Source organism: Euprymna scolopes, chromosome 35 (genome assembly GCF_053919585.1).
Source record: "Euprymna scolopes isolate OS-2025 chromosome 35, ASM5391958v1, whole genome shotgun sequence".
Classification (NCBI taxonomy): Eukaryota; Metazoa; Mollusca; class Cephalopoda; order Sepiida; family Sepiolidae; genus Euprymna; species Euprymna scolopes.
In genome coordinates this window covers 88,188,565-88,208,989 of record NC_136516.1, presented here as the reverse complement: position 1 = coordinate 88,208,989, position 20,425 = coordinate 88,188,565, and the positions used below count along the sequence as shown (strand labels likewise).

Sequence of the window (20,425 nt, the reverse complement as noted above, 5' to 3'; positions counted from 1 at the left end):
TCTTTTTGCCTTTTCACCCCCCCCCATCTCTTTTTGCCTTTTCACCCCCCACCCCCATCTCTTTTTGCCTTTTCACCCCCCACCCCCATCTCTTTTTGCCTTTTCACCCCCCACCCCCATCTCTTTTTGCCTTTTCACCCCCCACCCCCATCTCTTTTTGCCTTTTCACCCCCCACCCCCATCTCTTTTTGCCTTTTCACCCCCCACCCCCATCTCTTTTTGCCTTTTCACCCCCCACCCCCATCTCTTTTTGCCTTTTCACCCCCCACCCCCATCTCTTTTTGCCTTTTCACCCCCCACCCCCATCTCTTTTTGCCTTTTCACCCCCCACCCCCATCTCTTTTTGCCTTTTCACCCCCCACCCCCATCTCTTTTTGCCTTTCCACCCCCTATCTCTTTTCGCCTTTTCTCCTCCCTCTTGCTCCCTCACATATCCCTTTCTCAGACAGCTCTCTCCAGCACATCAACATCATGTATAAGTATAACCAGATTCTACTCCGATCTGCCTTTCCACAAACACTTCATCATTCGTACATCAACATTCACTTTCGAAACCCTGTCATTAATCTTCTGTCGCATGCATTTGTTTTTTGACTTTCAAAAAGATTTACAGATGCACACAAGGAGGTTGTCTCTTCATCCCCCACCCACCCTTTAAGCACATCTTCAACTTTTTCTATCTAGCAATCACTAATCCTAACCTTCATCTAGCATGAACTTGTCATCAGTCACTTTTGTTGAACTGTGATCATTGTGCCTCACTGTTGAGTATCACAATGCTTTTTACAGGAGTAAAAGAAATTCTTATCATATTTTATTATTTTTCTCTTTTGTAGGGTGAGCAATTGCATTGGCTTGCATGCGCTGCATACGTGGCCTGTCGAAGGAGCATCGTTCCCACAGTAGGGAATGGGACAGTGGAAGGGAACTGTGTTTCCCTAACCAGATTACTACGCACAGCCAGATTTAGGTAAGTTTTTTTTTTTTTTTTAAATGGAAATCTGGACTTTGTGTAGAATTTGTTTTATTGCTTGAAAATAAGTTCTAGTGAAACACTCAATGGAGCTTTTCAACAAAAAAGTTAAATTTATTTACTTTTTTGTTTTAAAAGCTCCATTGAGTGTTTTTTAACAAAAAATAAAATGTTTTAGAATATCATTAACATTGTTTAACTTTTATTCAGTATTTTGTTTTCCTTGTTCTATTTAATCTTTATTACAAAATTTTACATAAGTTGTTTTTTTTACTTAATAAATTACTGATGCATTACACCCTAATCTTTATTTGATAAAAATTTCATTGCTAACCATCAATTACTTTTTAAGTAATAGACATATTTATGTTTTTGTTGTTTCTGTTCCTTATATTATGATTGCTACTGCAATTTTTAGGTAACTATTGAATTTTTTATTTTTTTTATGAAAATAACTGTTCAATTTTTTTTTTTTTTTTTTAAATTTATAACTAGATAAAGTTCTTTAAAGATACTCTCACGTGGGCTGTTGCAGCAAGATAGATTGCAGTTACCTCCCCTAACTTCATGCAGTTAATGCCAGTGTCCACGAAAATACAGCCTACGCTTGTAATGCTACAATATTACATACCTAATGTGCTTCAGCAAGTCATATCTTTTTTATTTGTTGGTCAATTTTTAAAAGAATTACATTGATGAAAAGAGAATAGAATAAGCATTTCAATGATGTTAATTTATTTTTCTTTTATGCGTTCAATATTTTTATGCTCCAAGTTAAAAATGAAAAAAAAAAAAACGGTAAAAAATGACGACAGCAAAAAGGGGAAACTGTTTTTGAAATGTTTACATTTTATACGTTACGTTTGGATACATATGCGTAGAGTTAAGTTTGATTGGATATGGCTGAAATTTTACAGGCTATATAAACATAGAAGTCCATCTCTACTGGACTTTGATTTTTATTTTTATGATCACAGGAAGCAAACTTACGACCGAGCAAAGTTGACGAAGAATATTTCAAAATTGATAAGATGAATCAGCATATATCACCCATTTTCATATAGATAATAATTTCAGAATTATTTTCATGTATAATATGTAAATATTTGATAATTATTAATTGTGCGAAAATTTCTTTAAAATGTTACCTTTTATAGAAATTCAAATCTGCTTAAAGGGAAACGGCTCGCTATGCGCTAACCATCGCTGTCAGCGTATTAACGAGTTTGTATTCTCTTAAAAATAGAAAACTGTTTCATTTTTTATTCTAAGTTTGTCAATTTAAAAAAATTATCAAGTTTTTCAAATTTTATTTCCAATTTTTTTGTTGTTTTTAACGCTTTTTTTTTTTTTTTTCAGCTAAAAGCATACACATATACTAAAAGCGTTAAAAACAACAAAATATACTAAGTACATGCGTTTTTTTTGTTTTTTTTGTTTTTTTTAGTGGTAGAACAAAAACAAAAAAATCAAATATATAACAAATTAAAGGTACTTGTTAAATTATGCTACCATGCTGAAATAATGTTATTATTTAGAAACCCATTCTTAACATGGCGGAGGAAGGGTTTTTTTTTTTTTTTTTTTTTTTTTAGGTGGGGGGGGGGGGTTATAATTAATCTGTACTTTCACCTAACAAATAAAAGATATTGTGAAACTTGAATTTATTTTTAACTCCTTGTCAAGACAATTTTTTTTTTTTTTTTTTTATCTGTAAAACAACCCCCCCCTTTTTTTTTTACTGAAGATATCTAAATAATAATAATAATAATAATGTGGTTTGATAAAGAATTTCATTGTGATGCATTTTGTAAATTTTTACCTTGTTTCCACCATAACATTTTTCTTTAAAATGACTACCTAAAGGTTTTTGGGTATGCTGAAAACGAATATCGCATTAAAATTTTCCGCAAATAAGTAGCTTTCCGGATATTAACCAATGTCATTTCTTTGTTATTGCTGGTGGCCATCTTGGTACATGCGTTTGGGTATAGTTTCTCAGGGTTATGTTTGCGTTCTCGTGCGTACCAAGATGGCCACCAGCAATAACATAAGAAATCACATTGCTTAATATCCGGAAAACTACTTATTTGCAGAAAATTTAAATGCAATATTCGTTCTCAGCATACTCTAAAACATAAAAAAGTAATTATTTTAAATGTTAAGGTGGAAACGAGATAAAAAATTACCATTTTATTTCTTTGTTTACATAATTGAATTTTCAGTAAAACAACAGAATAGAAATGACAAAAATTACCATCAACTTGTGAATATATAGTTGTTGCTTATCAGGATTCCTGGTATCCTGGCACTGAAAGTTACATCGAGGATTCATGTAGAGTATGAGTTATGGTTGCATCTCAAAAAATAGGGGTATATTTTGGGCCAGATAGAAAGGATTTACAAAATTGAAAATGCATAAGTTCTAGTCGACTATGGGAATTTCCATCTTTTACAGAAATCTAAAATCTATATGAAAAATTTGCTTTATTTCTGAGATTAATTCATATCTACTCATTTTTTTTTTCTTTGAGAGAAGTAGTAAATACCGGCCATGAATATTCTTTAGGCATTCAATGGCTACACCCCAGATTAAGCTCTCCTTTGGTGAGGAGGCAGGAAAATGCCTGTTCCCAGTAAAGCTATATTTAAATACCACTATAATACTTAGTTTTGTTCATAAATAGACACCCACTGTATGATACCATACCATGCGCCAGTTTAAAAAAAATTGAAATTTGTACATCTGAATTTATAATTCATGGCTTATGGTAAAGAGATACATCAGATTTGACTACATAATCAGAAAGAGCACACAATTTTACATAAGAGTGCCAAGTTTCATGAGAATAGCTTGAAAAATAAATAAATGGTGGCAAAATTACCGAATTTCTTGAAATTTAGCCCCGTTTTCCTAAAGAAAAATGTCCACAAAAAAGCATAAATTTTGGCACTTAAAATTCTTATAACTTTTGAACTACTGATGGTATTTGCATAATTCAAACGGTTTTAAGCATCTTTTACATATCTCTTTTCATGCAAGTTGATATATAACAATTATCTAAAAAGAAAAAATCAACTTCTTTATAACAATTATATAGATGTCATTTGTTTTAATTGCAATTCAATATTTCAAATTTTGTTTCTCCTTTTTATTCTGAACAAACATCATTGAATATATTTAAACCGAGACAGTAGTTGTATTATTTTTTTTTCATTTGTGTCTGAATGACTTTGTGTAATTTTTGAATTTGTAAATAGCCCAAAATTTCACCTGCCACAATTCGAATTTTGATTCCGATCCATCAAAGTAAAGTTGTCCACTGGACCCATAACCTTTTCAGTTGTAAGTCCTTTTAGTTTCAGAAAAAAAAAATCTTGTTCCAAACAAAATAGTAGTATCAATCCAGAGAACCTTTGAATTGTAAAAGCTAAAACAGACAATAGGGTTTCTAGTAGATAATCAATCCAAACAAGTCATGAGATGCAAAGTTCCTTCACGTGTAAAGAATGAAAAGTATGTGCAGAATTCTAAAATATCCATTATGTTTTATCAAGTGATTCCAGTTTCTCATTGGCTCGTTGCATCGTTCTATTTGATTGGTCAGTTCCTATAATCTCTGTCTATAAATAGAACCTTCCAATTTTTTATTAATCATACCCTCTTCATTATTTTTTTTTATATTATATATTTTTTATATTATATTTATTTATTTATTTTTTTTTGTTGCATTTTCACCCCAAACAAGGCACATTTTTATATTATATTTATTTTTTTTGTTGCATTTTCACCCCAAACAAGGCACAGTGCCACTTTGATGTAAGGGGCTACTATCTAGGATATTATTTGCAGGAGTACTGTGTGGGGAGCTGAGCAGCAAGATGTTTATTTACACTACATTTAAACTTCTGCATGTCAGTACAGTCGGGGAAACAGGAACCCAGAAGGGAAGTCCAAAGTCTAGCAGTCCTAGGAAGAAACGATTAGAGTAGGGGTGGGATTTTGCTGCTTGTCAGGGGGTATTTACGTCGAGGTGGTACTAGGGCTTGTAGTTCGTCAGAGCATCTACCATTAAAATAATTGTAAAACAGGCGATGCAACATTCCATCGATGGGACAGCAGTTGAAGCCTAGCTGATAGTGTGAGAGCTAAAAATATTGTAACTATTATAATTGATGATAATAATATGCATTATTTATAGATATACATATATATTCAAACAGATAAAATGTGTCTTATGGTTGATAATTGCTTCTCCCAATATTATATGCAGAATTACCTCCCTTAGAGCCACACTGTTTATGGATAGATATATTGAAATGAAAGCAAGTATTATGATGGTTGACAATTTTTCTTTCTTTTTTTTTTTTTTTTTTTTTTTAGTTTAATACAGTTTTTCAACAAAATGAAGAAATGGTTAAATATGGCCAACCTACCTCAAGACTTCCGTGAAAAAGTTGATCGTCTCGAGAGGAATTTTGCCGTTTCAACAGTCACCTTCAAAAAATATCGGCCGATCTTCTTTGATGTGTTCATCGATGCTCCAGACCCTCCGAAACATCCTCGTGGTAGAAAACAAAAGTAAGTGGTAATTGCCTATTCATAATTTGGTTCAATCCTACACAAATCTAAAACCTAAAATGTGAATTTATATACAGGGGAGGGGGGGGGGGGGCTTGTCCAGAATTCCCTTCCTATGTTAAAAAACAGAAACCAAAAAAAATTTGTATGATGTAATAATAATAAAATAAAACTACTTGATCAATTTACGTGATTTTAGGAATGTTATTTTTGTTTCATCACAGGTATTGTGATGAAACAAAATCATAAACTTCACATAAATTGATCTAGTAGTTTTCTTTTCATAAAAAAATTAATTTTTAAGCGATTAATGTGAATATAAATCTAGTAAGTATTATTGTTGAGTAACCTCCCTTGGTTTTTGAGATTTTTTTTTTTTCAAAATGGCGGGTGAGACTCAATCCTTGGATGCTCATAAAATTTGATTTTTTTTTTTTTTTTTTTTTTTTTTTTTTTCATTTAAAAATTAAACTATTTGTTCAATTTACATGATTTTTGGAATATGATATTTTATTTCATCACAGGTACATGCATCATACAAATCTTTTTTCTTGTCATTTAATATAAGCAGGAATTTTGTACAAGAATTGAAAGATTTAACAAAATTTCTGTAATCAAAATGTTCAATTTTCTGAAAACTATAAGATTTTACAAGAAAATTAAAAAAAAAAACCACAAAAATCTCTTTACCTTCCTCCAAAACATTCTTTCCACTATATATATTTATATATATTTTTTAAACACAAATAAAAAAAATAAAAAAACATAGGATCCAGTACTATTGCAAACACAGCTTCTTTCTTAGAACAGCACGCCAGTGGAACTCTGTTCCGTCTGCCTATTTCCCACCTGACTACAACTTGGATGTCTTCAAATCCAACGTAAACAAATTCCTGATGAACTGCCCCCTTAAGTAGATACTTTATGAAATCTCAACACTAACGTACAACGTACTGTACATGCAATAACCCTTATCCCTGAGTGGCTTCCGGGCCTTGATAAGTGGTGACCTCCTTGTAAAAAAAAATAATAAATAAATAAAAAAAAAAATAAGCTGAACATAAAGATTTATAATAAATAATCTTTCATTGTATTAAATGACCTAAAAGGATTGATATCTTGTTGAAAAACAACTGCAATCGAATTGTAGCAAGGTGTACGATCATATGAAAAACACCAGGAATCTCGGAATACATTTATGCCTCCATGAGGTGCCATTGTAAAGCTAGCATTGCTTTAAAAGGTTCAAATTTTAGTGTATACAAAAAAAAAAAAAATTGCATGTGTAGCATTTTTCATGTAAGCAGCGTATTTGGCATAAAGATAAGAATATTAGCTAATGGGCTGCGAGACCAGGGTTCAAGTCTTAGTCAAGTCATACCAAAGATTGAAAACAATGTTACTTGATGCTAACCACTCAACATTGTGAGATTAAGATCAAGGGTAAGTGGAGTAATCATTGGAAAAAAAGTAGCACCCTTCTCTACACCTCAACCACATACATCGGATCCACTTAATTTAGTTGTGCCCCTCTCCCATCTTTGAGCAATCATGACCTTCCCAACTGACTGGTCAAAAAGTAATTTAAAACCGCATTATTTGGTTCTAGTCACTAAGAAAAAAGCAGATGACAATGTGTGTGTACATAAAGTACTAGTGCTGCCAGATCAGGCTGTCTGAAGATAGTGGCTTCCTGACCTAAATGGGTCCTGGATATGACCTTAAACTATATCCGATGGTGAGGCCCCAGTTTATGGGCTTTGGGGAGTGTGGAGCTACCCTTTAATTGCCATTGCTCCCAGGTCCACTCTGACCCAGAGTGGTAGTACCTGTTAGGATCCCAACTATGGGTTAAATAGAAACTGACTTGAAAAAAGATATATTCTATTAAAAAAATTTTCTTCAAAATAACTGGATTTGGCATTAAATAACCTGAAAAGGGTTGATATGCCATAAAGCAAAAACAACCAATCCTGACCTAAAATGTACCAAACATTGAGTTTTGTAAAGGGAAAGACAAGAAATACATCATGTTCTGCAGTCAAAACAAAAACAATTTTTCACTACAAAACAACCAAACTAAACACCATGAATAAATATTTGAAGGTAGAAAGAACTTGAAGCATGAAAACTTTTACCAAAAAGACTGAATTCGGCTTTAAATAACTTGAAAAGGGTTGATATGTCATAAAACAACCAAACCAACCCAATACTTAAACTCAATCTATGATTGCATTCTGTAGTTTTTATTTACTTGCCTCTCCACGAGGGCAGAGTTAGACACAAGATCAGTTTTTAATGTGGGGAAAATCTAGCTCCCCAAAAAGGAGCACTCTAGATAGAAACAAAGATAAAAAATTTGTCTCGGTCATGAAAGATTTCTCCTCCACTGATTGAGGACAGAAAAGATGAAGTGTAGCATCAGAACAGATACTACACTGTGATCTTGTTTTATTTAGTGTATTGTTTGAAAAAATTACAATTTAATGTTATGCAAAAAATAAAAACAAGAAACTTAGGCATGAAGCCCTTAAGAAATTTGAGGGCGGGGGGAATGAGTGCAGGGTCTTTCTAAAAGGTCTATAGAACTTTGAAGAATATTCTTGGCTGGTGCCATTCACCATGATACCGCATTCGCACCCTGGAATTAAACCTACTTAATAAATTCCCCAAGCATTTTTATAAAAATTGTGTGTGTGTGTGTGTGTGTGTATATACAATTTAAAATTTTTTTATTTTTTTTAAGATAAAGTTAATTGGAAGAAGTCTTTGAATTTGAGTTAAATATGAAAAAAGTGTCCCTATATTTTGGTTAAAAAAAAACCCCAAAAAACTTGATATTTGCAGTAAATGTTAATATTTTTTAAAAATATTTTTTAATTTCTTTTTATTTATCCTGTCCGCTTCTCTGTTTCAGGAAGATGCCATGTTCAGTTACAGATTTGTTTGCTTTCTGTTGGACGATGTTTGTTCAAGTTAAAGGTAACATAAGCTTCTTCTTTTTTTTTTTTTTACCTTACTTATCCTTTATCCTCCACAAACCCTATTTACCTCCCCTCTCTTTTTACCCATTATATTTTCTTGTTTTTTGTTTTACATTATATTCTTATACTGTACTTGATGACCTACATAAACCCTCCCATGTTTACACCCACCATTGTAGCATTATAGTCATGCCAGGTTACAATTAATTGTTTGTCTACAGCAAGATTCTTCCAAGTATACGAAATACGCAGAAAGAATTGTTTATATATATATATATATATAAAGGGCGTTCCAAAAAGTATTGCCTTCTATTTTTATTCTGCCAGAATGGATCAAAAGAATTGCAAATTGCATTGTTATGATGACTGAACTTATGCATTTATGACCTGAAAGTAACACCTGTCATTGACATGCGTCAGAAACAGATGTGTCATTGAATTCCTGGCAAAAGTACATTGACAATGGTGGTGACTATCTAGAAAAAAATATTTTTCTATATAGTCATTTTAAGAGCACCACTCCATTTTTTTGTAGCTCTTCAACTTTTTGAGTTAAAAAAAAATAGGAAGCGTTACTTTTGAAACGACCCTTGTATATATGTATGCATATATATATATATATATATATATATATTATATACACACACATACACTTGTTCACCTTAAGAAATACAGCCATTTGAACATAAAGGGATACTATTTGGAACCAAGTAAGGAGATGAGTGAGATGTCTGTTTACAGGGTGGAACGATAAAGTCATCACTATAAAGAAAACATTACAGCTTTATTTTAAAGCTTTTATTGAAAAAATCAATTCAGGTAACTTGATTATGTGATAGAGCTGACATTTGTTCAATGTAGCTGCCTTCAGCCCCAATCACCGCCTTGATATGAGTTCAGAACTAGAAACATGCTTTTTCCACAAGCGCTGGCGGGAGCTTGGCAAATACTAGGCGGATGGCAGCAATCAGGCTGGCTTTGGTGTTGTGGGAGGTCATGTTGGTGATGTTCTTGACGTATGACCAAACAAAGTTATCCAGAGGGTTCAGGTCGGAGGAGGAATGACTAATGAGAGAAGGGTACAATGTCATAGCACTCCTTCTGAAGCCAAACCTTGGTCTCTCTGGACTTGTTGGCTGGCGTTGAGTCCTGCTACCACACCCAGGATCTGCCAGCGACCACCTGATTGCATCAGGGAATCACCACACTCTTCAGCACATCCAGGTACACTTTGGTATTAACTTTCGAGTCGACTTTGAAGATATGATGTGGCCCTCACTTGAAACCACACCAAAGACCATAACCATAGCCAGAAACTTTGTTTTCATCATCCTGGGCATGTCCCTGTTATTCATGGCAATCCAGCGATGCATTTTGAGGGTGCTGGATCTGGCTTTGGATCAATAGAAAGCATGTGTTGTACAGCGGCACATTTCCGATCTTGCTTGTTGAACATTGTGTCACTTTCAGACATGATAGAAGGCTCCTGCAACAAGAAAGGAAACCGGTTTTCATCAAACGAAGATGGAATCATGTCGTCTTTTCTAGGGCGACAATTTTATTGTTCCACCCTGAACATTTAAACTTCTGCATGTCAGGGAAGCAAGGGGAGAATTCCAAAATCTAGCTGTCTGAAGGAAGAAACTATTTTGGGTAGAAGTTTTTTTTTTTTTTACATCGAAGGGGTGGGATTTTGTTGCTCAATACGTTTAGTGGGGGTTTTGCACGTTGAGGGGGTACAAATGCAAGAAGTTCACCAGAGTACATTTCATTAAAATATCTGTAAAACAGGAAGAGGAATGCAACATTGTGGCGATGGAACAGGTTGGAGCTTGGTTGATAGTGTGAAACTTGTTGGATGTGAAACGCTTTTTGGACTCTGTCTAAGTGGGAGAGATTAGTGGTAGATGCACCAGTCCAGATGTGGCAACAATACTCCATGCATGGGTGAATGGTGGCTTTGTAAATATACAGGATATTCTCAGTTGTGGGTAATTTTCTAGCATGGTAGAAGGAACCCGCCTTCTTTGCAGCAGCCTTTGCAATATTCTCAATGTGTTTGTTCCAGTTCATGTTGCCTGTGTATGTTAAGCCAAGGTATTTTGAACGATGCGCTCTTGGGTTGTGTTATTAGTCATGGCTATCAATGGTTAAAAATGCTTCTTGTTAAAGCTTAGTTTTAGTAGCATTTAACGTTATCATCCACTTACAGTTCCATTCAAATACGGACTGGAGGTCATCTTTCCAATAATGCCTTAGATATGTGTATTCTTGAAGCGATTCCATTAAATCTACACATTTAGCAATAATGATATTTTAGACTCTAGTGTGACGGTCTAGCAAAAAGAACTGTTAAAACTATTTTGTATACCATCCACTATAATTTTAGCCACATAATTAGAAAAACGAATTGCTAAATGTGGCATAATAATTATGGGACAAGAGAGAAAATGTAGCAGTCTAACTGATATCTGTGCCCGTAATGATGCTAGGTTAAATTAAGGGTTAAGAGAGTGTAACTATTGGGTTGGAGAATAAGTTTGTCGCGTTTTTATCAAAGACTTTTATTTAAAAAAAAAATCCTATTGAATGAAGATTATTGAGAACTGTTTTATGATCGCAATTCATTTTTTTATTTATTTTTTTATTTATTTTTTATTTATTTTTTATTTATTTTTTTATTTATTTTTAATTTATTTTTTAATTTATTTTTTAATTTATTTTTTTATTCATTTTTTTATTTATTTTTGGGTCAATTCATGACTTGTTTGGTGACCATCCTCCTTCAAAAGTCCTTTGAGATGCTCTTCGTCGAGTTCAGAAAACCTGTTGCAGGTTGTGTCATTGATGTCAAAATTACCAATTTTGAACTTGGCAAACCATTTCCATACTGTAGACCCACCGTATGACACCTCTCGTATACCTTGCAAATGTCCCAGGTTGCTCCAGCCGCTTTTTGACCTCGATGAAAAGTGAAGAGCAAGTGTCGAAAATGTTGCTTTTTTTTTTTTTTTTTTTTTTTTTTTTTTTTTACCTCCTGGATATTATTTCATTTCTATGCTTGAAAAGTAATAAAAAAAAATTAGGTGTTTTGTACGACAGAAAAAAGCTCTATCGGATGTATATCATACATTTTTTTGAAAAGAAAAAGTTGTTAAAAAAAAAAATATATATATATATATATATATATATATATATATATATATATATAAAAACGCTATGAACTTATTCCCTAACCCAATAAATATTGAGGCTTTGTGTATAACCTGAAAAGAAACAGGAATCTTATCTCTATTAGTCACATAATAATAGGAGCAACCGAACTCTGAAAAAGAATTTCAAAATTTATGTTTTGGAATTTATTGACTCTTAATAAGAAATTAATTTTATTTATTATTAAAATTCTACCTGATAATTTTTCCATGATTTTTGGTGTACACCAATATTTTTCACTGACAAGTAAATCCATAAGTTTTTCTCTTAATTCAAACTTGCAAGATTTATATGTAATGCCTATGAATTCCCATTAATCGCTTAAAAATGATTTTTTTTTTTATTAAACTAAAACTACTTTATCAATTTATGTAATTTTTAAAATTTTTCGTTTTGTCACAGGTATGCATGTCATACAGAATTTTATTTTTGTCATTTTAATATGGCTGGGTGGAATTCTAGACAAGAACCAAAAATTATGGAAAATTATCAAGTAGAATTTTGTAATAAATAAAATTAATTTACTATCTGGAGTCGACGAACTCCAAAATACAAAATTGCATGACATTTTTATATTAGAAGCGTATATTTTCCAGATAGTTTTGAAAAAAAAAAAATTTTTTTTTTTTTTTTTTTTTTTTTTTTTAATATAGGGAAAATTCTGAACAAGAACCCTATTTTCTTCTACAAATTCTTGCACTCTGAAACTAACTACACTTTAAAAGAAAAAGAAAAAAACAAACAAATCTTGTTTTGTATTTTTCAGGTCACTTTCCTGACATTAGTGATGATCTTGTCAACTCTTATCATTTGTTATTGTGTTGTATAGATTGGTGTTATGCCAACGCCTTAATTGCAGGCCGCAAAGATATCCTTAATCCCAGCTTTAAAGGTGAGTCCATAACGATGCAATGCTGATTATGTTATATTTTTGCTGTGCTTAATAAAACGATGACATACTCATATACAAAATAGGCACTTGGACAGTTTAATCAAGACATTAATAAATGAAAATATCGGGAAAAAAAAAAAAAAAAGGTTATATTGTACGTATCTTTTTTGGATTGAAGACCTCTGAAAATAAAATTTCACTTAATTTGATAGAGTAGTTTTTTTTTTGTTTTTTTACAGCGGAAAAACACGTTTTAATGACAGCGCGTTGAAGATAGACATCTTGGAATTTTTTAAACATGCCACGGGGAGATAACTCAACCTAAAGCGCCGACACTCCCACCCCATCTTTTATACTAGTTTTTCTTCCTAAAAGTCAAACCTTTTGCTCGGTATTATAACAAATTGTTTTTTGCTGTAAAAAAAAAAAAAAAAAAAAAAAAAAAACTTGATAAAATTAAGTGAAATTATTTTTTGGAGAACTTCATTCCATAACGGATACGTACAATTTAAACTTTTTTTCAATGTTTTCATTTTTTTAATGTCTTGATTAAACTGTACAAGTACCACAAACTATATAAAAGGCTATATGTCTGTCTGTCTGTCTTTCTCCATATTTTCAAATTCTGAAACTAAAAGTCGCAGAGCGGCGTTAGGTCCCTCCAATGATTGGATTTTTACAGACCATTCTTTTCTGGGTCTTTAGCCGGTTAAAATAATTTTCAAGGGGTCAAAAATGGGTCAAAATTGAAAAAAATCATTATATTGTACATTCATCTTAGTTTATTTTTAATCAGTTCATATGCGTGTCACATTGGTACAGTGGTAACATCACCAGCTTTGAATGCTACAGTTTTGCTTTCCGTTTCGATTCTAGCAGACGGTACCCAAATACTTTTTTTTTTTACTTTTGAAATCACGACTATGATAATATATATGAAATCTGGACAAATTAAAATATCATATTTAAGCGTATTTTACGACACTAGTATTATAACAATATATCTTTATTGACGGTGATAGACGGTTGTTGTTTGAAGGGAGATGCATGCACAGGAATTCAATCGGTTAATTCTTCTCAATCCAAATCACCAACCAACTCTGATATCCATTTTGAATTTGTTAATATAACCACTAGCAGGAAGGGGGGTTGCCCAGTTGTAAAAAAAACCCAAAAAAAAACAGGACTTTGGTGCTGTCTTATTGTGTTATAAAAAGAAAAGAAAATTCTACGTAATGGACAAGCATAAGAAAGTTAAGAATTTTAAAAGATAGGAGAGAGGAAAAAAAATGCTGTGTGAAGTGAACATGTTATGGATCAGACCATGGCGAAGCAGATGTTATGACATTGCAAATTTAGCTTTTAAAAATAAAACGGATTGACCGTTTATGCATGGGCGATTAACAAACAGCGTCTATTTTCAGGTTTTATCTGATCAAAACATTTCTGCATGAAATAATTGATTTTTTTTTTTTTTTCTAATTTTTCGATATTATGCGTCAGAGAGATTGTTCTTTCTAATGATACCACGTTCATGCCAGTTCGATGTGGATGACAAAAGTTTTTAGCGGACATCATACAAACACACACACACACACATGGCTGAGATTTTTATAATAGATGATTATTTCAATGACTTGACTTGTTCTTGGTGCGATTTGATGACACGTGTATGTACTTCTAGCTGAAAATGGTATTTCCACATCCAACATTTAACTTATCTTTTTTGACAATTGATCATGTTTTTTCCTAAATGCAGATGCCTGATGTCAGGTTCATTATTTTGATTCAAATGACCTTTTGGTATATTCACTGATTATTTTATGTTATTTCTTGCATATCGTCACTAGATGGACCTATTTTTGTCAAAATGATTCCTCTGTACAGTCTGGATATTTAGCAATTATACTCTTTGTGTGCACAATATAAGAAAAATTTTAAGGATATTATTCACAAGTACAATAAATTTGTAAAAAGACTGTAGAAGAACAACAAAAACAATTCAAGGACAGCTTAAAGTGTCTCAAACAATTTGGTTTGTATTCTGAATTGTGGGAAAACCTAGCTCAAAACAGATGTTCTTGGCATATTGCACTGAACGTGCATTTGATTCCGGGTGTTTATTACTTAAAAATAACACTGGATATTGTTTTTCTCACAAATGCAATCCCAGCAGGACTTTACCTATTCACTAAAGTATTTATTTTCTAAACAAAGAGAATATCCCTTAGCTGGTCTGACTTTGGTCAGAGATATTTTCAGCTTTCTGCCACCTCTCTTCCTCTGGCCAACTATCTATCATTGCAACGTCTGCCATTCATATGCACAAGCAAAAAAATTTGCTGCACATTTTTACACTGCAAGCCACAAAGTGGCAACAATTGCTGAATCTGCACATATTGAAGAATGCAAAAAGAAATGTGCTATTCAAAAAGACTGCGTAGTCAGCACATCTGTTACAGAATCATCTCACAGATGCCCTACGTGCAGGAGATACTTCAGAGCTCAGATCAGACTGATGGTCCATCTCTGGACCTAGAAAACAATTATATGGTTATGGTTAGCTTTACAATCGATGGATGAATGAACGTTAAAATCACACGTCAAATATCTGTTGTTGATTAGCGGCATTGAACTTGAAATAAGGACGTATATTGCTGTTGCTATTGCTGAACAGACTTTGTGGCAATCGGGTAGAGAAGGTGTATTAATAACGGCACTGGTCTCCATCACCTCCATCGATTGTTATCGCATAGAGTATTCAACCTCAGTAATGTGTAGACATCGTAGCCTAGAAAGAAAATGACTTGAGTTTTATGTAAAAACTGAAATTGAAAGAAATCCTGATTCCACATATGAATTATAAAGACAGTTGCTTGTAGGGAAAGTTTACCTTGCTCAAAAAGTTTGCTTTGCTCCAAAAAATTTTTTTTTTTTATGACAAAATCCATTTTTTGAACATTTTCATCTCCAACCATTAATTGACTGCGAATAATGGTTCCATTGGTAGATTAGATTTCACACCTCCAAGATTTGGCTATTAACCGACGCTTGTTAATCCATTGAATCATTTAAAAATTGTTGGCTTCATGGCAAGTTGGAATATTATTTCTTCTAATCCACATGAAATCATTGTCATAAAAAAAATGTCATTTACAAGACTCGTTAGATGCATTTTAAGAACTTAATGGACATTTTCTTTTTTTGCCATTGTGTCTGACCATTACCATTCTTTGTCTCAAATAAGGAAATGACCTCCAAAGAAAGTCAGATAGGTTAGCTTGAAAGTCAATTTCTAAAACAAATATAATTACATATTACTTAGCACTTCTACTGAGTCATGGCTGACGAAGCGAGACCATAGTAATCCTGTGGCTTAGATTAGAGGTTATGTTCGAAATTCTGTGCAAATGCTCCAAATTCAACAAAGATTCTCTAGTTGAACAAGATACATCTGTAGAAGGCCGGAGGCTACATCAACCGAAACGTTGTGAAAATAGCACTCCATATGAGAACAGTAGTCTGAAGAATCCAAATAATAAAAAGATTTGATGAAAGAGGGAGGCGAAAATTAAAAAGCCTTTTTAGACCACAAATTTGTAGGATTAAATATTGCAGGATTTTAATATTAGTTTTATAAAATGTCATAAATTAATTTCTATTTTTGTATCTGCCACAGGACTTCCAGATAATTTCCAGAGTCGTGACTGGAAACATCCAACTGAGGCGCCATGTATTATCAAAGACCTTTGTGAAAAGCACAATGGTTTGATAGTAGAGTCCAAAACCATCAAAGAACACCATTGGAAGCCTCACTTAAGGAAGCTGTTTAAGAAAAGGGTAAGTTTGTTCAAATTTCTTGGTTGTTATCTCTTGGCACTTTTTCATTTACCTATTGTTGTTGAGTCTATGGAATTTACTTGAAGTTTAAAACAGTGTCTTCACTGACCCTAAGTTGTGGGTAATTCTCAAAATGTCATAATTTATACTCAAAAGTTTTAATTACTTTTTTTAAATAAACTTTTTTGCATAAACTGTTATTTTCACATAAACTTTTTTTTTTTTACTATGTACATTTGTTGATTTGGCATTTTCGGTTGTCTCCCATACATTTGTTGGTTTTGTTGCTTCGGTTGTCTCCCCTGTAGCCTTGCCAGGCCACTATATATATATATATATATATATATATATAAATTACAATTAAATTTACCAAATTGATCCAAGATGGTAAAAATAAAGTATATTATAAATATTAAAGAATTAATATTTATAAAGTTATCTCAACGAGATGTAAAAGCTCGATAAAACCAAATAAGAGATAGAGCTTATAATACGAGTAAACAGTTTATAGTAATCTTCTCTGACTGCAATACACTTGGTGTACTATTCCAACAACTTCAGGAAGGCCTCCATAGACATCTATGACTCGTCATAGCCTCTTTCATCTCTTCAACTGTCTCATAACGACAGCCTCTAAGGTTTTCCTTGAGCTTAGGGAATAACCGAAAGTCACAGGGAGCAAAGTCGGAAGGGTGAGGAATTGTCTTGATACTCATCTTGGTCCAATAGTCTGTGAAAAGGATGAGCATCTTTAGAACAAACTTTGTGCAAATTTTCTGCATCAAACTGTGCACTTAATGTCTCTATAGACCCATGACGAGCCTTATCCATTAAATTCTTTATTTGGCCAATCAACTCTGGTGTTCTGACTTTACTCCTCCCACACCTCTCATCACCCTCACAGACACCTTGCCTTCCTTGAATCTTTTATGCCACTCAAAAACGGATGCTCAATTCATGCAAGATGGTCCAAAAGCAGTCTAAAGTATTCCATTCTGTGGCATTTTTACCCAAGTTTAAAATAAAATTTGATTACATACCGTTCTTCTAACGTGTCTTTGTGTCTAGATTGCATTTTTGAAATTCACCAATTATGACGATCAGGCTTTAGTAGGGTGTGTTCCAATTCCTGCTGTAGCTGTTCATTTGAACCTGAAATCATAAAAATTGGTCAGTCATAAGATGTATAGCAATAACATACTAAATTTTCAAGAGTCTATGACAATTTTAAATGCCTGTATAACTATAAAAGTCTGTAAACTTATTGAATACCCCCTCATAACAAAGTCTTATGTTTACGGACATCGCATTACCTCAATATTTATGTTTGTTTTTTCTTTTCTTTATTTCAGTGCTTAAAAGGAAATGAAAATAATTTAGCATCAGTATTGGATGTTGGAAATTTTGAAGCTAATAGGTAAATCTTTCATTTTATTTTATTATTAGCAGTTCAGCCTAGCTTTGCTCAGGCCCTATGTATTCATAACTTTTGTTGGAAATTTTGAAGCTAATAGGTAAATCTTTCATTTTATTTTATTATTAGCAGTTCAGCCTAGCTTTGCTCAGGCCCTATGTACTATTCATAACTTTTTTTTTTTTTTTTTTTTTTTTTTTATTACATTTTCACCCCAAACAAGGCAAATTGCCACTTAGGTGTAGGGGGCTACTATCAGGGGAAACAACTACTGGGGTACTATGTAGGGATTTGGGCAGCAAGGTGTCGGTTCACGTTACACTTTACGTGCATATGTATATATATATATATACATATATATATATATATATATTAAAAAGTTTGACTTATATCCAGGTAACTTCTAAAATTTCAAGTGTTTTAGACCCAAAATTAGCTGAATAGTTTGCAAGAGACCGCAAAGGTCAGATTTTTTGAATTTTGATGTCTTGGCAGCTAAATTTTCAGCCAAAAACCAATTAAAAAGCTTGTCCTATGTCTGAATACACATTATGTAAAATTTCGAATGTTTAGACCAAAATTTGGCTGAGTAATTTGGTAGAGATCGCAGAGGTCAAAATTTTTAAAACTTTGACCTCAATTTTGATTCCTTAACATTTATTTTTTGGGTTCAAATCAAATTAAAAAGTTTGATCCAAGTAACCTACATCTAAAATTTCAAGTGTTTTAACCCAAAATTGGTGGAGGAATTTGGTAGAGTTTTCAATGACTCCTTGACAGCCAAATTTCTGATCAAAAACCGATTAAAAATATTTTCTCAATACTCCTTTACCAAATCTCTAGTCTGTAGACTGAAAATTGACAGCGTAGTTTGGTAGGGAAATGTACACACACAGACAATTTCACTTATATATATATATTACTTAAAGGATACTATGATATGCCTCCATCCCACACAAGTGGACTTCAGGTTTACTTATGGCAGCTTCGTAACTCTCGCTTCTCTTATTTTGTCCTATAGTTCTCACATTCCATGAGTTATGTTTCTGACAAAGGGGGAAGAATTGCTTTTTTTCTGGGTTAGAATCTATCTGTCTAACACTTACCCTTAGTTTTTGACTAAGAAGTGTTTTTTTTTTTTTTTAAACTCCTTGCATCAAGTGGCTTTGTCTTGTTTAAAGCGATTTCTATTAAAAAAAAATGACTGACAGTAAATGACATTAGGCTTGCCTTTTTTCTGTTCTCGGCCTTCGGGCTGGGATCAAAGTGTAGTTTCTGTTCTGCAGATGCTGCACTTAAGATAATTTGTACCAGACAATGGAGGGGAAACTCTCTATACTGGGACAATTATTATTTTTGGTAACCAGAATGCCCCCTTTTTGCCTACTTTTAGGGGAGCTTGTTTTTATTCCACATTAAAAACAGCCTTGTGCCTAATTTGCTTTGGTGGGAAGCAAATAAGTACATTAAAATCAGTGAATCCACTGTGCTACACAAAGCGACGTCATGATATGAGGTTTAGGGTTAGGGACTAGTGATGAGTCTCCCTCCCCTCCTCCACATTTGTGGCAATATTCATCCACAATGGGTTGAGTAGGCTGCTCCTATGAAGCACACCATGTCCCAGAGAATGCAGACCAGGCATGACCATCTGGTACGACCAAGATAATGATAGGCGACCAGCGGCAAATACCATAAATCTGTGAACTGGAGATAGGTTCAAACATTTTTTTGTCGAATTCTGCAGTTTTAATTCCAGAAAAAGTGGATTCTCATTTAAATCGTTCAAGCTCCTTATTTGTGGAAGTTCTTAGCTTTTTTGTTTGAAACAAACTTTTGGATCAAAAAAGGTGAAACTGCTAGATTGTTCCACCATTATATCTTAATTTGCTCCAGTTTGTGTCTATCCGTTACATCCCTGCATTATATTGCTTTCTATGAACTTTAATTTCTTATAATCTCATGTATCCACATAGAATCTTGTAAGGAGACAACAACAGTAATATCTTGTGTATGGCTTTTTACTTCAACAGTGCTCAATGTGGAAGTAGAGCCACATAGTAAGTAAAGCATAGCCCTCAGGTTGGAAAATTCATTGTGATTTCAGATTCTTTGGCATTGACTACTCACGCACACGGTAATAAAAAAATAAAACACATATATATACATATATCTATCCAGGCTTGAGATATTCAAAAGTAGGAACTAATGAACCCAGCAGGGTTGTTAGATAGTGCTCAATAACAAGAGCAAAATATTTTTTGGTCCCCTACTTGATGAAATTAAGTGAAATTTTTTTCAGAACTTCATTCCATAATGGATACGTACAATTTAAACTTTTTTCGATATTTTCATTTTTTAATGCCTTGATTAAACTGTACAAGTACCATTATAATTGATGATATAAAAAAAGTTAAATAACAATATACAAAAAACTCTACTTAACTTTGACATTTTTGTCATACTAGATCTTTAAAAAAAAAAAATTGAACAGAAGAAAGAAGTATGCATACACATGTATAAGTAA

The 20,425-nt window shown here is 33.0% G+C and overlaps 1 protein-coding gene across 1 annotated transcript in view; it reads left to right on the top strand.

Moving 5' to 3' along the window:
• Window positions 1–20,425, top strand: part of LOC145259989 (retinoblastoma-like protein 1) — a 127,314-nt gene that overhangs the window by 50,563 nt on the left and 56,326 nt on the right. The window contains exons 2-7 of the mRNA XM_080117994.1: window positions 837–970; window positions 5,358–5,555; window positions 8,473–8,537; window positions 12,519–12,644; window positions 16,324–16,484; window positions 17,837–17,901. Of these exons, the coding sequence (XP_079974120.1) occupies window positions 837–970; window positions 5,358–5,555; window positions 8,473–8,537; window positions 12,519–12,644; window positions 16,324–16,484; window positions 17,837–17,901 (749 nt within the window). The remainder of the gene's footprint in view (window positions 1–836; window positions 971–5,357; window positions 5,556–8,472; window positions 8,538–12,518; window positions 12,645–16,323; window positions 16,485–17,836; window positions 17,902–20,425) is intronic.